The following is an 18,625-nucleotide window of genomic DNA, read 5'->3' on the forward strand; positions in this document are numbered from 1 at the left end:
AGGGAAAGAGCAAATAGCTTGATCCTGAAGGGACAGTTTGCAGTCACTTCCACTGCATCACTGTGTGTGGCTGAGTGGACAGAGCACAGGCTTCAGAGTAAGACCCAAGTTGGAGTCCTAGTTCTGCTACTTCCCCACTGTGGCTTCAGGCAGGGGAAGAGGCCCTCCCTGCTCAAGAGCCTCAGACTACTAGTTTGACCTCCACCTTCAGTCTTGGCCAAAAGAGCCACTGGCCTAGCTCCCTGCCCTAATAGGTCCCACTTTTCCTACAAGATACAGGAAAAAATAGATTCCCCCAAAGCCCATCTATAATGTACAAGTGGAGATAATAATTTGGACTATCATCCTAATACACCAACATTCTTAGGGAATTTCTCAGGTCTCAGTTCTTACACTTTAGGGTATGTCATGTTCTGGGGCTTGATCGGCCAAATTCAAAAGAGCACCGGCTCTAGTGGCAGTTACCTCATTTCTAGGCAGATTTTCTGTTTCGGCAGAGGATATGCTGCCTCCTGGGGAAAGCTTCACCGAGCAAGCGGTGCTCCTCACTCGGCCTCAGTTTTCTCACTTTAATAATCAGGGGACGATCTTAAATTGCAAAGTAGAAACTAGTGGAAATGACACAATTTTGGCGCCACCAGACCGGGAACCGGCATCCAGGCCCACCTGGGTGACCTTCCTCTGAGCCTCAGTTTCTCCATCTGTAAAATGAGGGCCCTGGATTAAACGGAGCCTTGCCAGCTCTTAGGCATTAAACGTTCCCACAGCTCGCTCTGGCCGGTCGGCAGTGAACAGGGTTAAAGCCACGACTTCCTCAGAGGCGAAAAGGTAAGCAAACATTCCGACCTTCCCTTAGCTTGGCTCTCAGTAGGTGCGGGGCCGGGCCCATGCCTCCTATCCTGGCCGCATCCGTCATCTGGATTGCTAAAACGCTCATTTGCATAAAGATTCCTCCGAAGATCTGGCACAAGGGGCTGAACCGGAGTCTTCGTCTCTTTAAGCAGGGAATAGACACCTTGTCCCTAAGGGGTCTCGGCACCGCATTTCCTCCAAGCTGGTCACGCCGTAAACTAAAAATGCCCTACGTCCCCAACAGTGAGGATCCCAGGGTAGCACAACGTGCCGGTCCCGGGGGAGGGTCTGGCCTCTGTGCGCTGCAGGCTTAGGCTAGCAACCTCTCGCCCTAGGTAGGCGGCTGCAAGCTGCAGGCGAGACGGGGCCGGCTGCGCCGCGGGACCGCGGCGCCCTCAGGCGCGACCCGGGGGCTGGCGCCGAGGCAGCCGCAGGAGGTGGCGCGCGCTCTAGGCGAGCGCTGCCGCTACCCAGGACCCCGGCGCAAGGGGGGCGGGGCCAGGGCCGAGGTCCGGCTGCAGGGCCCGTGGGGTGGGCGGGGCGAGGTCTGCGGGGGCGGGCTGGGGGGGCGGGGCGTGCGCCTGCCCGGGGAGGGCGGGGCCGCGGCGCGGGGCGGGCTCTGGCGGCCCGGGTGTCACACACGCGGCGGTTCGGGAGGCGGCGACAGCGGCAGCGGCAGGCGCCGCCGGGACGGGCACGGGCGCGCGGGCTCGGGCGGGCGCCGGCTGCCTCCCTCCCTCCGTCGCTCGCTCGCTCGCTCTCTGGCCCGCTTGCTCGCCGGCCGGGGGCCGAGCTCTCTCCAGCGCTCTCGGGAAGGAAGACGAGGCGGGGGAGCGAGGACGCCGACAAGTTCCAGCAGCACCGCGGATCCCGGCCAAGGCGGCGGCTGCGGCTCCGACGGGGCAGGAGCGCGCTCCGTGGCGGAGCGCACAGCCAGAGCGTCCAAGGAGGGGGGCGCCCGGGCCTTTCGCTATACGTGGGGCCGCGGCCGGGATCCCATGAGACGCGCCCGCGAGGGGCAAGAGATCCGAAGCCCGGGCGACGCGCGGCGGAGGCGGAGGGCGGTGCTGCAGCTGCTGGAGCCCGGGAGCGGCCGGCAGGAGGCGGCGGAGAGAACTTGAACTTGGCGTCGGGAGCGGGCGCCCCGGACGCCCCTCTCCGGGGCCGGGGCGCCGAGGGACCTGGGCGGCAGCGCTGCCCCCCGAATGGCCGCGGCGGCGGACCCGGCTCCCGCGCCGCGGCCCTAGGCGGCCTCTCGCCATGGCCAAGTGGCTGAACAAGTACTTCAGCTTGGGCAACAGCAAGACCAAGAGCCCCCCGCAGCCGCCGCGGCCCGACTACCGCGAGCAGCGGCGCCGGGGCGAGCGGCCTTCGCAGCCCCCCCAGGCCGTGCCGCAGGCCCCCGCGGCCGCCTCGGCGTCCTGCGGTACGGCCGCCGCCTCCTGCTTCTCGGCCTCGTCGGGATCGCTGCCCGACGACAGCGGCAGCACGAGCGACCTCATCCGCGCCTACCGCGCACAGAAGGAGCGCGACTTTGAGGACCCCTACAACGGCCCCGGCTCGTCGCTGCGCAAACTGCGCGCCATGTGCCGCCTGGACTACTGCGGCGGCGGGGAGCCGGGCGGGGGCCAGCGCGCCTTCTCGGCCTCGTCCGCGTCGGGCGCCTCGGGCTGCTGCTGTGCCTCCTCCGGCGCGGGCGCCGCCGCGTCCTCGTCTTCGTCCTCTGGCTCCCCGCACCTCTACCGCAGCAGCAGCGAGCGGCGGCCGGCCACGCCGGCCGAGGTGCGCTACATCTCCCCCAAGCACCGCCTCATTAAGGTGGAGAGCGCCGCGGGTGGTGCCGGAGACCCCCCGGGGGGCGGCTGTTCGGGCGGCCGCACCTGGAGCCCGACGGCGTGCGGAGGCAAGAAACTGCTCAACAAGTGCGGCGCCTCGGCCGCGGAGGAGAGCGGTGCCGGCAAGAAGGACAAGGTAAGGCGCCCCTCGGCTTCACGCGAGGTTCCAGGGCCACTGTGTGCACGGGGAAGCTGAGGAACCGCTCTAGATTCGAGTTCCTGCATCCACTCGGGCTAGGACCCTGCGGTCGGGCCTCCCACGGTGCTTCCCAGTTCTGCCTCTGCACGCGCTTTGCCCCCGATCGTCGGCCTCCTGACACAGTCTCTTTCGCTGCTCCAAAAACGTCCTCTTTCTGAGCCCACAGCCAGGTGCCCGCTTCGGAAGTAGCCTGACGGGAGCACCCTGCCCAGGCTTCCCCTGGAGAGAGAAACCCAGCTAGCCCTTCAGTCCTCCCGAGGAGGAAAGTCAGAGAGTCAGAGCCGTCACGGACTTGAGCGTTTACTCTTGTCTGCCTCCTCTTCCCCCTGCCCCTGACTCTGTAGATGGGAAACTGAGGTCCAGAGCTGGGAAGGGACTCGCCGGATATTACACATTTTCGATGGCGGATTCAGACCGGCTGTCTCTAAACGGATATATGTAAATCACTCCAGATGCCCTGTTCTGACCCACCCTCCGTACCAGGTTTCCGAATGGGGCGGCCTTTTTTGTGCTGGAGCTGTGCCAGGAACCCCCACGCGTGCTTTTCTGGTTGAAATGCGCTGACCTACAACAGCGCTCCACTTCGACCTGTCAGTTTCTCCAGCCGCGCACTGGAGGGGTCTGCCTACCCGGCCAGCTGGAAAGAGACCCACCCCTCCCGACCTCATCTTCCTTCCTGACCTTACCTCCACCCCATACAGCCCCAGGGATGAGGGGAACGATTTTGTGCAACCCCACTCCCTAACAAATAGACCATCTTGATCCCCAGCCTTTGAAGCAGGCTGCTTAATTACAGCCAGATTGGGCCCTCTCCTCCCCCTTCACACTCCTGTGACACTCTCCTTTCCCCCATAAAATAATACTTGTTCTGTCTACTTCTGGTGGAAGGCAGTGTTTTGATTACATCTGAGGCCCAGTGCCCTACGATCGCTATCAGGGCCCCCTATCTTCTCCCAAAGGTAAACTTTTGCCCAGGTGTGGGCTGGCGGAGACTGATAGAGTCTGAGTTTCTTTTAGGACTGGATGTCCAGCCAGACAGGAGGGAGACAGACTCCTACCTGCCAGCTGGTGCTTAGAAAGGGATCTTTTTTGTTTTCCAGGCAGGAGGAATAAGGAGATGCCCCTCCTGGTTTTTTTCTGCCTGACTTCCTCTCCCCAAGGTCCCAGGTCTCCCGAATACCCCCCCACCCCTGCTGGGTCTGCTGAAGGCAGTGAGGGCAGTCCATGGAGTCCACCTGCCTCTGGGCTAGTTTGGGGATACATCTTGGAAGCATGGACTCTGGGCTTCCTAAGCACCCAGGATGCCACACCTAAATGACAAGGAGCTGGAAGCCAGGTGGCCTTGGGGACAGAAGAGGTTTCTCTGAGAGCCCCCAGGATTACCGGTTTGTGGTTGGTCTGTGAGGGAAACAGCAGAGAGGCTCTCTGCCGCCTTATGTGTGGCCCCGGCTTGGCTAGGTGCTGGCCTGGGAGAACCTGGAGTCCCTGGGGATGGAAGAAAGCCCAGCCTAGCTCTCCAGAAAGATTGTGTCTTCCCCCTGTTACTCCATGACCACCTCCCAGGTGGGCAAATCTCCTTTCTCTCCCACTGCTTGTGGTTCTGCCTGTTCACTGAAGTCTTCCTTTATGATTTTCAAAACTTTAGTAAATTTTTTTTTCTAATTATAATTAAGACTTTCAAATACTGAGGAATAATAAGTTTTATAGCTGGAGTGTCAAGTGTGTTGAAGACTTGGCTCTGTTCCACCAAGTATTTTCACAGGTCTGCTCTGTGCTTTCCTCTGCTGGGTACTAGGGCAGGGTCCAGTGAATGCTGTGGCCCAGGCCGCAGTGTGCGTGATGAATGCTGTGATGGGAGGTGGTCAGGGAGGACCATTATTATGGTTGGCAACAGAGGAAAGCCTGCTGCTGTAGGAGACTGCAGGTAAAGGCCCTGTGGCAGGAATTCAGAAGTTAGAGTTGGGCCGGACCCCAGAGGGGCAAAAGGGCCCAGGTCAGGGAGGATCTTGTAAGCTAAACACAGTGAGGGCCAGTGAGGGGATTTAGCTGCTCAATGACCTGAGCAGATATGATTTTTGAGAAAAGATCTCTCTGGGCTGCATTTCACCTACTAGGTTGTGACTTTGAACCCTTTGATCTTTTAAGTTGTTGCAATCCTCAGAGTAGGAGGGATTGCGGCTGCCAGATATTCTTTCTGACCAGTAGGAGGGGAAGGAGCCGGGAAGGGTCCCACTATGCAGTGGTTCTCAAACCAGCACTTGGAAGACTGGTTAAAACACAGATTTGCACGACCCATTCCCCAGAGTGCCTGAGTCACCATGCCTGGTGTGGGGCCTGAGAATGTGCATTTCTAACAAATTCTCAGGTGATCTTTTCCTGCCGATCCTGGGACCACACTTTGAGAACACTAATGCAGCAGTGGTTTCTTAACCCTCCCTCTGGGTCTTCTGGTCAGAGCTGCTTTGGGTTGCAGACTCCAGATGCCCTCATCTCTGCCTTTTGTGTGGGGCTGCCTCTTAATCCGGGGCCAACACCCACCCCCCATTCTTGGCCAGGCAGCCAGGAGGCAGCCTGGTTTTCACCTTATTTCTAGGCAGACAGCTTTTGGAAGGTCAGGCATACTGCACATCCAGCCCTGAACACCCCAGAGCCCGACTTCTGCCCCTCACCCATGGATCTGGGAAAACCTCCTTCTAGCCCACTTAACCTCAGGCCCAGCTTCCTTTCGTCAGTTGTTAGGGGATAGGACAAGAACCCGCAGGGCTGTTGAAGGCCCTCGGCGTGCCAAGCCCCGTGTTTTTAACATCGGCCTGTGTTGAGAGTTACTGTGGCCTGGGAATAGGAGCTATTGGTCCACAGATCCTCCTTTCAGGGCCTCCACTGCCACCCTCCACCCAGCTTTATCTTTGGGGGCCCCTTCTGCCTCCCTCAGTGCCGGTGCCTCCTTCTGACACATACTTAGGCATCCTTCTATTCTTCCAGCTAAGTCCCAGGACACACACACGCCTGGTCACATATGCCCCACTACCAGGCAGCCTCCAGTCTGGGGCATTTTTACCTTTTAGAATCATGTGGGCGAGAGACTGTTTTCAATTTAATCAGCTTTTACCAAGCACTTATTTTGTGCTCAGAGATCTCTTGGTACAAGGGCGAGCTAGGAGGAAGGGAACAAAAGCTGCAAAAGACTTGGCAATAGTCTTTGGTCTGAGCCTCTGGAGGATATCGACACACATTGTCTTTTCATCATTTGCTTCCCAGTGTTTTTGTCTTGGGGAATTTAGTGAGGTCTTCACCTAGGAGGCAGCTTTGAGCTGGATCTAGAGACGGAAGTGAAATTTCAGCACAGGGGGAAGGCTGACGACAACCTGTGCGAGCACTCAGGTGCCCGTGCTGTGAGTGCACATGCATACGTGTGTCCATATATGTGTATGTGTGTGCACATGTATGTGTGAAGCCTTAATGTGGTGGGTGTTCTTGGAAACCAGAGCTTTCTTGCAGTGTGCCTCACTTGGGGAATGAGAGATGACAATGTGAGATAGGTGGGGGCCTGAGTTTAGACCCCACAGGGGAATCCTTGAAGACTGTTGAGTCAGGAAAAGAATAGACTCAGAGCCATGGTCGAGGAGCATCCCAGGCTGTAAACAGCTGCTGCAGTCTGGGGGAGATGGGTTTGGAGTTGGAAGGCAATTACAGTGTAGTCTGAGTGAGAGACAGGTGAGGACCTGAGCTCCTGGGAGGAGAAAAACGAAACTTTAGTAGGTGGAAATGTCATTCCTTCAGGTTGTCTTTATAAAAAAATAATGAAGACAAAGAGGCCAGTAACTTGGTAGGTCTGCTTTTGTGCAACCAAACAGGTCTCATCCAATTATGTTTTCTGCTGAAGCCTTGTTTCTTTTATCATAATTAAGTAAATGTTTCCACTGTAACTGAGAAAGTCAGGATATACCATGACATCAGTTTCCCAAGTTTTAAATACATGCTGATGTGTACCCACACAGAGTTGAGTTAAATAACATATTTCCTAAGGAATAAATAATATCATGTTCAACTTTTTTTTTTGTATACACTCAGAAAACAGTTTCTGAGCAGTGTGCTAGGCAGCGGGGAGTTCAGAGAGAACAAGTGGTGGCCAGCTTCCCAGGAGGAAAGCTTCTCAGTTTGCAGCCGAACACGAGCTTTTCAAGATCTAGTCTGGGAGACAGAGACAGGTAATGAGGCAGTGTTGCAACATGAGGCATGCCAGAACAGAATTGTGTGCAAAGGGCTGGGAGGAATTCACAACTCTGTCTGTGAATTCAAGGAGGGCTTTCCCGAGGCGGCAGCATTTGGGCTTTTCCACGCAGAGGCTTGTGCCAAGAGAATTATTGGAGGCTCTGGAGGGTGGGCGTGGTGGGGGAACTGCAGAGAGAGGCTGAAGCCACGGAAGGAAGGGAGTGTCTCACGTGTCTTTTGGGAGAGCTGGGACTTGTCTTTTGGTCCTTTTCATATCAAATCATTGATGTGTGGCCAGGGTCAAGCATGAGCTGTCAGTCATTTCCATTTGGTTAACAGCCACATTCTCCATTTCTTAGAAAGTAATTGATTGAAAAGGTAAGAGCCAAGCTTGGTAGCTGTGGTTTGGCTTGGAACACTTTCCCTTTTGAAGTCCTGTCCCTTAAAAGTAGTGTGAGAAAAATGCAGCATATCAAATCCAGTTTTTCCCATTGATTCCCCAGAAGAAAAATATATTCTTCAGGCTTCAGGCTAACCACTTAATTGTTGAATCCTCACAGTCACCCCAGAAGAAGTTTGTATACTGTATATACAGTTAGCTATTGCTGCATAACAAGTCACCCCAAACTCTAGTTTTAAACCAGAGGTTAGCAAACATTTCTTAAAAGGCCAGTTAGTAAATAATTTTAGCTCACAAGCCAGACAGATCCCATCACAACTATTCAGCTATTCTGCCATTGTAGCTTGAAAGCAGACATAGACAATATACAAATTAAAAAGTGTAGCTGTATTCCAATCTTATTTACAAAAACAGGCAGCTGGCCTGTGGTCTGTAGTTTCCAACCCCTGCTTTAGATGATAAGCCTTTATTATTGTCCATGAACCCACATGTCAACTGCGTAGTTTTTGTGGCCTCAGCTGAGCTCATTCAGGCATCTATGGTCAGTGTGGAGTGGACGTGCGACCCTGCCAGTCCTAGCTGGGCTCTCTTACATGTTTGGGGACACCTGGTTTAGGATGGCTTTGACTGCATCATTTTGGCTGTGTTCCATGTGGTCTTTCATCTTCTAGCAAGTTAGCCTTGTTCGTGTGATGATGGCAGTTTTCCAAGAAATTACAGATGCCCATACTATTTCTTGAGGTTAGAAACTGGCCTACTGTCCCTTCTGCTGCATTCTGTTGACCAGAGCAAGTCATAAGGCCAGCCAGGATTCAGGGAGAGAGGAGGAGTTGCGAAGTCCCATGGCAGAGGGCAGGGATACAGGCTGGCCACTAATCTGGGCCTTTAGTGCTCTTCGTCTCCCATGTATAGTATTGCCCCCATTTTACAGATAAAGAAACCAAGGCTAAAAAAAAAAAAAAGAAAGAAAGAAAGAAAGAAACCAAGGCTTAGAGGTAATAACTTGCCTAATGTCACACAGCTACCAAGTGATGGGGCCAGGATTACACCTGCTCAGTCTGAATTCAAAGCCTATGTGCTTTTTATCAATTTGTTCCACTCCTTACAATGATTTAGATGGAGATAGTAAGGCTCTGATATTTACTGAAATGTGTATTGTGTGTCTCCTGCTTCCCTTCACTTAATGCTCCTCTTCTTGCACCCCCTGCCGTAATTCCCATCCCTTTCAGTCTGTCCCCAAAGGGGCCCCAGAGCTGGCTTTTCTCTCTCCCTCTCTCATCTCCTTCTGAATCCTGTAAGTGAGATGTTAAATGCAGCACTTGAGTTATTTCATAGAAATTCTGCACACAGAGTTGGCACTTCCCAAGGGACAGCTGCACAAAACGTGTCTTGTAACTGTCATGTCTTCTCATTCAAGGATTGGTGAGGCTGTGTGTGCTCTTTTAAGAAAAAGAAAAGTGGTATCTTGGCCCTTGTCAACAAGGAACCAAAGTTTCCTTGAAGGAGATCAGATGAATGTCTTCTAATCTGACAACCTCAGAACATGACTGATTTCCCCAGACTTAACCCCCAAGACTTGACCTTGTCTTCTCCCCACCCCCAAAGCATTTCTGACCCATAAAATAGGCAAATCTGAAACAGGTGTGACTTCCTCTGGTCATTGAAGCAAAGTTGAATCTGCCTGTGGTCAAGCATTCCCTTGGGCAGTTTCACTTGGAGCTGACTTTCTCATCTTGCACTGAGACAGCCAAGTGGTAGTGGCCTGTGGTGAAAGGGAAGGTCAGGCTGGGGCCTGGAAAGTAAATTGGGATTTGTGGCTTTGAAGCAGAGAGCTGGGTCGCCGGCTGGCTGATGACAGCATCTCCGCTGGCTTTCTGAAGGGGGCTGTTCCTGCAGGATGGAGACGGCTGCCAGTGGTATCTGCCACCCTGACTTGTAACTTGTGTGGCTTGTGTTGACTGAGAAATTGCCACATTCAGGCCGTGGTCAGCAGCTCTGTGGATACAGGGATGAACCATGGGATGGGTAGTGCCTGCCTGGAAGGAGCTTATCTTCTGGTGAGGACACAGGAACCAAGGTTAGAACACAGCTCTGTATGGCAGAATTTATCTATAAACAAAGTGGTATGGGTGAGCTGAGAGCCATCCTGGCACAGAAGCTATTCTGGGCAGAGCCTTGATTCCTTGAATGAGGAGGTTCATTTCAACTCAGGGAAGCAAGGAAGGCTTCTTGGAGGAGGAGGCATTTGAGTCAAGAAAGAGTAGTCGCTTGAATTGAAGAAGCTTTCCACAATGGCAGTATTAGCCAGTACTTCCATTGCACATACTCTGAGCCAGGCACTGTTCTTTGTGCTCTGTATAGGCTAACTCTTACTGCTCACCAAAGTTCTTTAAGGTAGGTGCTACTGTCATTCCCATTTTACATATGAGAGCACTGAGGCAGAGAGTTTAAGTAACTTGCCTAAGGTCACCCTGCCAGTAAGTGGCAGAGGTGAGATTTGAAGCCAGATTTAAGGTATTTGTTTTGAACCGCTATGCCATACCAACTCAGGCTGCACAATCTCATGCCTGAATTTTCTCTGCCTTATTTGTGGCTAAACTTAAACTCTTATAAGAATTCCCTCTGTTAGCATTGATTCGTACATTTGGGTAAGTATTCCTCCACAGCTTCAAGGACACTTTCACACCCATAATTAATTTGATTCTCAGAGTCTGTGAGGAAGGTACTGTAACCCCTATTTTACAGATGGAAACACTGAGGGTCTGGGAAGGAATGGAGCCTGCCCTATCTTATAGCCAGTGGCCAGGCTGTTGACTTTGTGTTCTGAGCCCAGTGCCCTTTGTGCCGGGGTGGTGTGGAGGTGGTTTGGCCAAAGCTCCAGTCCACAGGAAGGGTGACGGCCTGATTGAGTTCCGGTTCTTTCCATGTTTTGATTCTGAAATGAGTTACTGAGACCATTAAGGAGCCATTGACAGAGGACCTTGCTTCTACAATGGAATTTTCCTTCCCTTCCTGTTTGGTATTTTCCAGTAATATTTCTATTAATGTTTCACTTTCGGAGGCACTGGCTTCCTGAGAGTTTGCGCTTTCTCAACTGATGAGCCAGGAAGAATTGAATTTTCCTCTAAATCATTCAGTTCCTTTCCTTTTTCTCCAAGGGGAGCTCTCTCTGGATTTCCCATTATACTGTAGAGGAAGGATCTTGGAGGTGGGTCTAGGGATGGAGAGAGAATTAGTCAGGGCCCTGGAGAATGACTCAGGCCCCGAGTTTTCCAAGCAGAACTTAAGAGTAACGGTCAGAAAGGGGCTTCCCGAGGCTGGTGAGTGGAGAAATGACTTGATACATGGGCGAGGTGTGGGGAGGTGGGTGCCGCTGGCCCACTGCTGGGCCTTCACTTGCAAGCTGAACCCCGAGTCCTCAGCTGGGCCATGAGAGCCCATACGGAGTTCTTTCTCCTCAGTCATTCATTCAACAGACATCGTTGAGAGCAGGCTACATGCTGGGTATTGTTCTATTTAGATGCTGGGGATACAGCCGTGGACAAAACATAAAAATTCATGCTCCCCTGAGTTTGCCCTCTCATGAGAGGATTCAAGCAAATACAGTATGTCAGGTAGAGTGCAGAGAAAAATAAAACTGGGGTGGGCATAAGTTTGGGGTGGGGTGCTGTTTCAGATGGGTGCTCCGAGGGCTTTGCTGAAGGGTGTGATGGTGTGATTCACACGACTCTCAGAGAGAAGTGCATTCCAGGCAGAGGGAACAGTCAGGGCAAAAGTCCAAGGCAGGAGCACGCCTGGCTGCTTCAGGGAGATCAGCATGACTGAGTGGAGCAGGTGGGGAGGAAGTGGGGAGATGAGGTCTGAGAGATGGGACAGGGAGGCTGAGTGTTTTGGGTCTTGGAGGCGCTGAAAGGGTCTCCCGCTTTAACTCTGGGTGAAATGGGAAGTCAGCGGAGGTTCTGAGCAGAGGAATGACGTGATCTGACTTTTGGGTTTTGAAAGGATCACTCTGGCTGCCTAGTGGAGGATAGACTGGAGGGGACCGGCCAGGAGGCCAGTTGAGGGGAGCCTTCAACCATGGAACTGGGGTGCTAGCGGTAGGTGATGAGAGGAGACCAGATTCAGGACATGTCCTGAAGGTAGAGCTGCAGGATTTCCCGACAGATGAAATGTGAGGGGTGAGGAGAGTCACGGATGACTCCAGGTTTTAGCTTGAGCAGCTGGGAGGGTGAATTGCCATTAGCCGAGATGAGGAGGACCCTGAAAGTGCAGTCACAGTCCAGCCAGTGGAATTGATCCAAGCAACTGAGTCCTGGGACTAAGAGCCAAACATGCTCTGAGAACCTGGAGAAGACATGGGTGGCCTCTGTCTGGGGCTGGGGAGAACCATCAGGAAGAGGATGTCATCTGGGAAGTGGGTCCAGAGGAAGGTACACATGAGGCATCCCAGACAGAAAGGGTCCTGTCCACAGTGATTGAGATTGGAAAGGGAGCCCTGCTCGGTGCAGGCAGGTGTGACCAGAGCCTGGGGACTGCCTGGTGTAACTGCAGGTGATAGAGGAAGGAGGCCGGGGGTCGAAAATTGCCCCAGTTCTCCAAACTGGGAGGCCACCTGCTGTGTTGCCTGCCTGAGCTAGGCACCAGGGCAGGGTAAAGATAAGGCTGGAGCCTGCCTGTTTTGCTTAAGCAAAGCATTTCATTGCAGAGCACTTGTGATTGCTGGGAAAGTTTTTCTCATCTGGGGCTTGCCAGTATGTGGGCTATGGGGAGGAGGCAAACGGAAGGAGGAGGACTGGGACTTCCCTGGTTTCTACAGGCCATGGCTAAATTCTGAAAATGAAAATGACCAGAAAGTTCTTCACAGTGAAGCTCCACTGTTTTGTGGGACGTGCACTCCCAGCAAGCCAGACAGCCTCATAATCCTCCTGGTGCATTCCAAAGCCACGCATGTGATTTGGAATCCACGTGGCATTCAAGGAATGATACAGCCCCTACCTGCCCTCCCGTGTGGGGCAGACTGGAGTTGGCTGTGTTCTGAGGCAGTTCCTCAGAACAGCAAGCTTGGATTTTTTGATAGATTTCAGTGTTTATCTCCGTGTTAACTTTTTTCTCCCCTTTTCAACAAAACTAAGACAGATTTGGTATAGAAAATGAAGATAAGCAAAACTAAAATAGAAACCAACTTTAATTCTACAATTCAAAGAAACCTCTGTTAATGTTTCACTGTTTTTCCATCTAGCCTTTTTTTCACTGTGTATATACATGTATATGTGTGTGTGTGTGTATTTCCCTTTACAAAAATTAATATTGTGTGTATCTGGGTTCTTTTTGCTTAAAGACATGGAAAGATGTCTGCATTGTCTTAAACATTCAACAACAGTAATTTAATGTCTGTATAGTATTCTGTTTGCCTATTTAGGCTCTCCCTAGTTTTCACTAATTTAACAGTGCTATAATGAACATCTTTGTAACTCAGTTCTTTGCATAAATAAGTCTGTGATTATTTCTCTGGGATTGATTCCCAGAGGAGAATTGTTGGGTAAGAAGGTAAAAATTTTGATACATGCTTTCAAATTGTATTCTAGAAAGACCTTACAAATTTTTGCCTGCTTTACTCTAATGAAATTTAATTTAATTTGCAATTTCTTAGGTCACTAGTGCACGTGTCTGTTGACCACTTGTGTCTCTTTTCCAAAACTGTGTACTTGTATCTGTCTATCCTTTCTGACAGAGGGTTCATCTTTTGATTGATTGGTAACCGCTCTCTGTGGATTAAGCATGGCAGCCCCTCGCCTGCCATTTGGGTTGCAGGGTATTTTTTTACACATTTGTAATTTGCCTTTTGGCTCTGCACCTGGTGGTTGCTGTTGTTGTTTCCACTGAATGGTTTCCTATTGCTGAATCAGTCTTGATGTTTTTCTTAATTCTTGAGTGTGCTGCTTGGAAAAGTTTTCTGTACTCCAATATATTTTCATCTGATACTTTGATGGTTTCTTTCTCTTTTAATGTTGACATTTTATTTATTTTTAAATTTTATTTGTTTTTGGCTGCGTTGGGTCTTTGTTGCTGCACGCAGGCTTTGTCTAGTTGTGGCAAGTAGGGGCTACTCTTTGTTGCTATGCGCAGGTTTCTCATTGTGGTGATTTCTCTTGTTGCGGAACACGGGCTTAGGGCACTCGGGCTTCAGCAGTTGTGGTGTGCAGGCTCAGCAGTTGTAGTGCACGGGCTTAGTTGCTCCGCAACATGTGGGATCTTCCCAGACCAGGGATTGAACCCGTTTCCCCGGCATTGGCAGGCGGATTCTTAATCACTGTGCCATCAGGGAAGTCCCAACGTTGACATTGTAACCTGGAGTTTGATTTCAGGGTATGAGGTAGGGTTTTAATTTTACTTTTCAAAATGACCAGTCTGTGTCTGGACATCACCTCCTCCTTGCTTGCTCTATGAGCTGTCTGTATTTCTTCAGGTGCCTTTTTAGACTTCAATATTTTGACTCTGTCTCACCTTGACTGCATTAAGGTCTCATCAGCTATTATGATAATGATAGTTTCACCTTGTCTTTATAAAATGACACCTTCTGTCTGCAGATGCCCAGGCACTTATTATACATTCAACTCTTGACACCTGAGGGAGGTAACTGGGTATTAGCACTTCATTTTTGCATGCCAAACCTGACGCAGTGGGTGGGATGAGGCCAGGAAAGCTTCGCCTCACCTCTGACGGAGTCAGCGTCCCTCTCTCGGACCAGGGGGCCGGCTGTTAGATGTATCTGGGGCAACCACTTACTGTCTGCCCTGTTTTTGTGGCCCTGTCTGGGTGTGTCCATTTCAGCTTTCACAGGTGACTTTTGCAGCGTTCACTCATCCATGCAGCAAACATTTTTTAGATACCCACCAGGTTCCAGCACTGGGCTGAGTCATGAGGGCCATCAGCCGTGAGTGAGCCCTGGTGGTCTAACTCAGAGCCCAGGAGGGGATATTGGAAAGGCCCAGGAATATCCCTACTGCAAAGCATAAAGAGTTCAGTGCCAGGATACAGAGGCAGGTAATGACGCTGAGTAACGAGACACGTTGGAGCCTGAAGTAGGCGCGGGCAGCGATATAGTAGACCTTGCGTAGCAGAGCTCAGACTTGAAGGATGGGGAGGACTTGAAGGTGTGGCATGTGGGGACTATATTATTTTGGTGATTTAGATTTTTTTCACACACACCAAAGTCCAGTGCAAGTGACGTGAATTCACAGAGTTCTTCCTCCACCCCTAACCCTTTCTGTCCCCTCAACGCAGGTGTCCTGTGTCTTTAGTGAGTGAGAGACCCTTTCTGAAGCTCTGTTGCATGTTCTTTTCCTGGCTCAGGTCAGTGTCAGGATAATCCATCTTGCAGTGTCTGCTGTGGGGTTTGTGACATTAATGAATTGGTGTTGATGGAACAGATTAAGTCCAGCAGTGTTCACGGTGAATAAATCAAGAAAAAAAAGATGCAGATGTTTGAACACTGATGAACGTTCTATGGTTCTGAGGGGCTGAGGGTGTCTGCCCAATGCACTGTGCTGTGTGTCACACCACGTCCATGAACCCTACCTAGACCAGCCCTGGCAGCACAGTAGAATCACCAAGAGAGCATTCTTCAAAAATTTTAGTTGCCTGGGCTCCACCTCAGACTAATGACACCATGGTTTCTGGGAATAGAGTCTTGGCACAGTATTTTTGGAAGGTCCCCAGATGATTCTGATATGCAGTCAACGTTGAAAATTGCTGTCCTGGACCTTAGTTTGGGGTTCCAGGGGAGCCTGGGGATCATTCAGTCCAACCCTCCTGCATCCATGCCTGAAAACTGCCAGTGATGAGGGGTTTGTCACATAAGCACACACTCCTTTGCACAGCTAGGCTTTCAAGTTTTTTCTGCTGTTCCATCCAGTTTAGTACAGGTTTGTTGAGTACCTGGTGTTTATGGGAGCTCTGCCGGCTGACTTCTTTCTCTCTGTGGATTCTGTTATTGTTTTAGTTGGACTCTTTGAGGTCAAGCAGAACCAGTCTAACCTTACTTCTTCCACATGACGACCCTCAGATGTGTGATCGTATCTTCAAAGGCAGAGGGAAGCTGCAGGCTGTAACATTTCCCCACAGAGCCGGATTCCCAGCCAGGACACCAACTGCTAAGGGCAAGTACCCTTCAGCATCACCGTGTGGAGGGCGTTGATGGAGCCCCAGTCTGGGAGCTTCCTGGGCAGGAAGTGGCAGGCCGGAGCGGGTTCTGCGTGGGTGGGCTGAGGTTGACACTGAGGAGTTAATCGTGCCAAAGCATGACCGGATGGAGAACATGGTTGGATTCAGTTCCCGGGTGGATTTTGGGGGTCTCAGGGCAAAGAGAGCAGGAGAGCAGCAGTCAGGAGGTGATTCCGGGGGAGAGGGTGGGATCTTGCCATCAGGACCTCCCTGCTGAGCAGGGAGCAAGCAGAGCAGAAGCTGCCAGCTGAGGCGGGCATGGTGTCAGGGCCCGGTATGCTTGGTCCTGGTGCTTTGCCTTTTGGGGGGCTAGGTGACGATGCTGCACACCACAGGTGCCCAGGGCTGTTGATCCAAACACGACAGGACCTTCGTGGCGTCCACTGTGGTGCTGGGAAATGAGCCCTGGCTTTAGGGTCAGAAGTCTGGGCTCAGATCCTGGCCCTGGTGCTCGGAAGGTTAGTAATTTGCGACAAGTGATTAGCTTCTCTGGGCCTGGAATGCCCCATCAGTCCTAACATGGGCATAATAATAATGGATGGTGTTTCCTGACCGCTCACTCTGTGCCTCACGCCTATGGAACACTTTCTTGTGTGTGATCCTCATGGCTGGTCTTTGAGGGGGTCCTGTTAAAATCCCCTTTGTACAGATGATGAAACATTCTGGAGATGAGGTTCAGGGGCAATACATAAGGTCATTGTGAGGATTTAATAAAATTATTTGTTTAAATGGCTAAGCACCATGTGTGGCGTGTAGGAAGAGCTTTATGAATTCTTTTGGCCACAGTCTGTCCTGGGCCTCAGCCCAGCCTCGAACTCTGGGCTTCCTATAGCCATAGTCAAGCCAGTGAGAATTCCCTTTCTGGGCTGAGGTTGTCCTCAAGAAGTAGCCCTGTCCTTACCTTGACAGTCAGCTTGTGGTTGACCTATGATTCCCTGCAGTGGGAGAGTGGAAATGAAAACTCTACGTGGATCACCACTCTGTTCTGAGTGCTTTATGAATATTAATTCACTGAACCTCCTGACACACCCTAGGATATAAGTTCTATTAAGAGTCCATTTTACAGATAGAGAAACTGGCAAACAGATGTGTGGGTTGTCTTTTTTTAAGTATTTTGTCATAGGTGACGCAGCTAGTAATGGGCAGAACTGCAGGTGGGGGTGTCGAGCCCAGGACGTTAGTTTGTCTTCTGTCTGCCCTTAACCTCTGTGCTACACAGCTATAGGGAACAGTGTCCGAGGTCAGTTCCGTATCATCCGGTGGTCCCAAAACCATGAGGCCAGAGCCATTTAAAAACCATAGTTCTTTACCCCTGATAAAGCATCTGGTTTGGGCCAGGCACTCTCCATATGTCTTCTCAGGATAATGCTGCCCAGTGAGCATCAGGAAGACTTCATGGAGGAGGAGGCACGGGAGCTGGGCCTTCATGGACATGTAGAATTGGATATTAAGAGATTGATGGATGTGAGGAGGACATCCTAGGAGGGGCCTTGTGAGTGGTCCAAAGTGACTGAAGGAGAGGCTGTAAGAAGACACTAGAGAAAAGATACAAGAGTGAGAGATAAGGCCAGGTGTTGGAAGGCCTGAAGGGCCAGGCCACAGAGTTTGGTCTGTTCTTTGTGGGTAATGAAAGGTGATAGAGCACAGGAGTGACATGGTCAGATCTGTGCTTTAGAAAAAACCTATCTGTCTCCATCTTAAGAGGAGGGATTAGAGAGGGTGGGGGGGGGAGCCTAAGCCGAGCCTGGGGGTGGGGAGCCCCATTAGGAGGACACCAAATGCTTTCGGCAGTGGCAGCAAGAGCCTGACCCCAGTCTGCATCCTTAAGCCATGAAATACTGCGACGGACTGCTCAGGCAGCTCTCAGATGACATTGGTCAACGGAGGGACATCGACCGAGGACCTGTCCGAGGGATAGATTCTCTGGATCACTGTTGTCAATAGCTGAGATGTGCCCTCTGTGGAGTTTGTAAGTTACGCAGTCTAGCACGGCTTTTGTCCACATTCCCTCAGAGTCAGACGGACCGTGCGCCAGGGATCCTGGGGCCTGGGTCAGGAATGGAGATACGTCTCCATCTATGGTCTCTCTGGATAGCTGGGTGGGAGGAGGTCTTGTATGAACCAAGCAGCACCTCAGCTGCTTGATTCTGTAGAAACACAGGGCAGGAAAGGGCAGAGCCACTGAACAGCTCCTCCATGAGGGACGTTGTGTGGGGTGAAGGAGGTGGGGCAGCACTCCGTGTTTGTTCTGGGGGGCCCCACAGAGCTAGTCGCCTGACCTTGAGACGGACGTTCAGCTCTCCCATCTGATGGCAGCACCTCAGGGAGTTGGAGGCATCCCAAGATGTCCAGGCAAACGGTAGCAGGTGGAAGGAGCCACAGTTAAGCTCCTGCTGGAGCCTTCAGAAGAAGGGAATGCAAAAGGGAGAAGGGAGCGCTGGAGCTCTGGCTGCCACTAGGATGCTGCCCTTTAGAGGACGTCCTCCACGGGAGGAGCTCTGAGAAGCAGTAAGTGCTCAGGAGCCTTCGGGTCCCCAGGGGGGAGGAAACATTAGCCTTGATGAAGATGTTTGCTGGGCTCGGTCGAAGGGCCCCCTGAGTATCCCTGGCCAGTTCCTCCCTCATTCACTGCTGCATCAGAGACCCCTCTGGCCGGCAGAGCACGCTTCCCAATTCCCGAAGAGATGCTTTGTAAATAGAGATCTAGGAGTAATGTGCCATCAGGCCAGCTCAGGGGGCTCTTGCCACATGCTTGGGGCACACGCTTGGGGAATTCAGCTGTCATACAGCTCCTGCTTGCAGGGCTTCTGCCCGGCTGGGGTGCAGAAGCCATCTGTGGCGTGACTGTCAAGTGATGAGATGGTGGGAATTGGGGTCATCACTTCCGAGTCACCCGCAGGACAG

General features: G+C 52.0%; 1 protein-coding gene across 3 annotated transcripts in view; it reads left to right on the forward strand.

The window, feature by feature from the left end:
- The first annotated feature begins 1,486 nt into the window (after positions 1-1,486).
- Positions 1,487-18,625, forward strand: part of SHB (SH2 domain containing adaptor protein B) — a 129,367-nt gene continuing 112,228 nt past the window's right edge. For 2 of the 3 annotated variants that reach the window (XM_057721168.1, XM_057721169.1), the window contains exon 1: positions 1,979-2,823. In XM_057721168.1, coding sequence (XP_057577151.1) covers positions 2,113-2,823 — 711 coding nt within the window. In that variant the 5' untranslated portion in view covers positions 1,979-2,112. Of the gene's footprint in view, positions 2,824-18,625 lie in introns of all 3 variants that reach the window. The other variant, XM_057721167.1, reaches the window with a different exon arrangement.

Source organism: Hippopotamus amphibius, chromosome 2, assembly GCF_030028045.1.
Source record: "Hippopotamus amphibius kiboko isolate mHipAmp2 chromosome 2, mHipAmp2.hap2, whole genome shotgun sequence".
Taxonomy (NCBI): Eukaryota; Metazoa; Chordata; class Mammalia; order Artiodactyla; family Hippopotamidae; genus Hippopotamus; species Hippopotamus amphibius.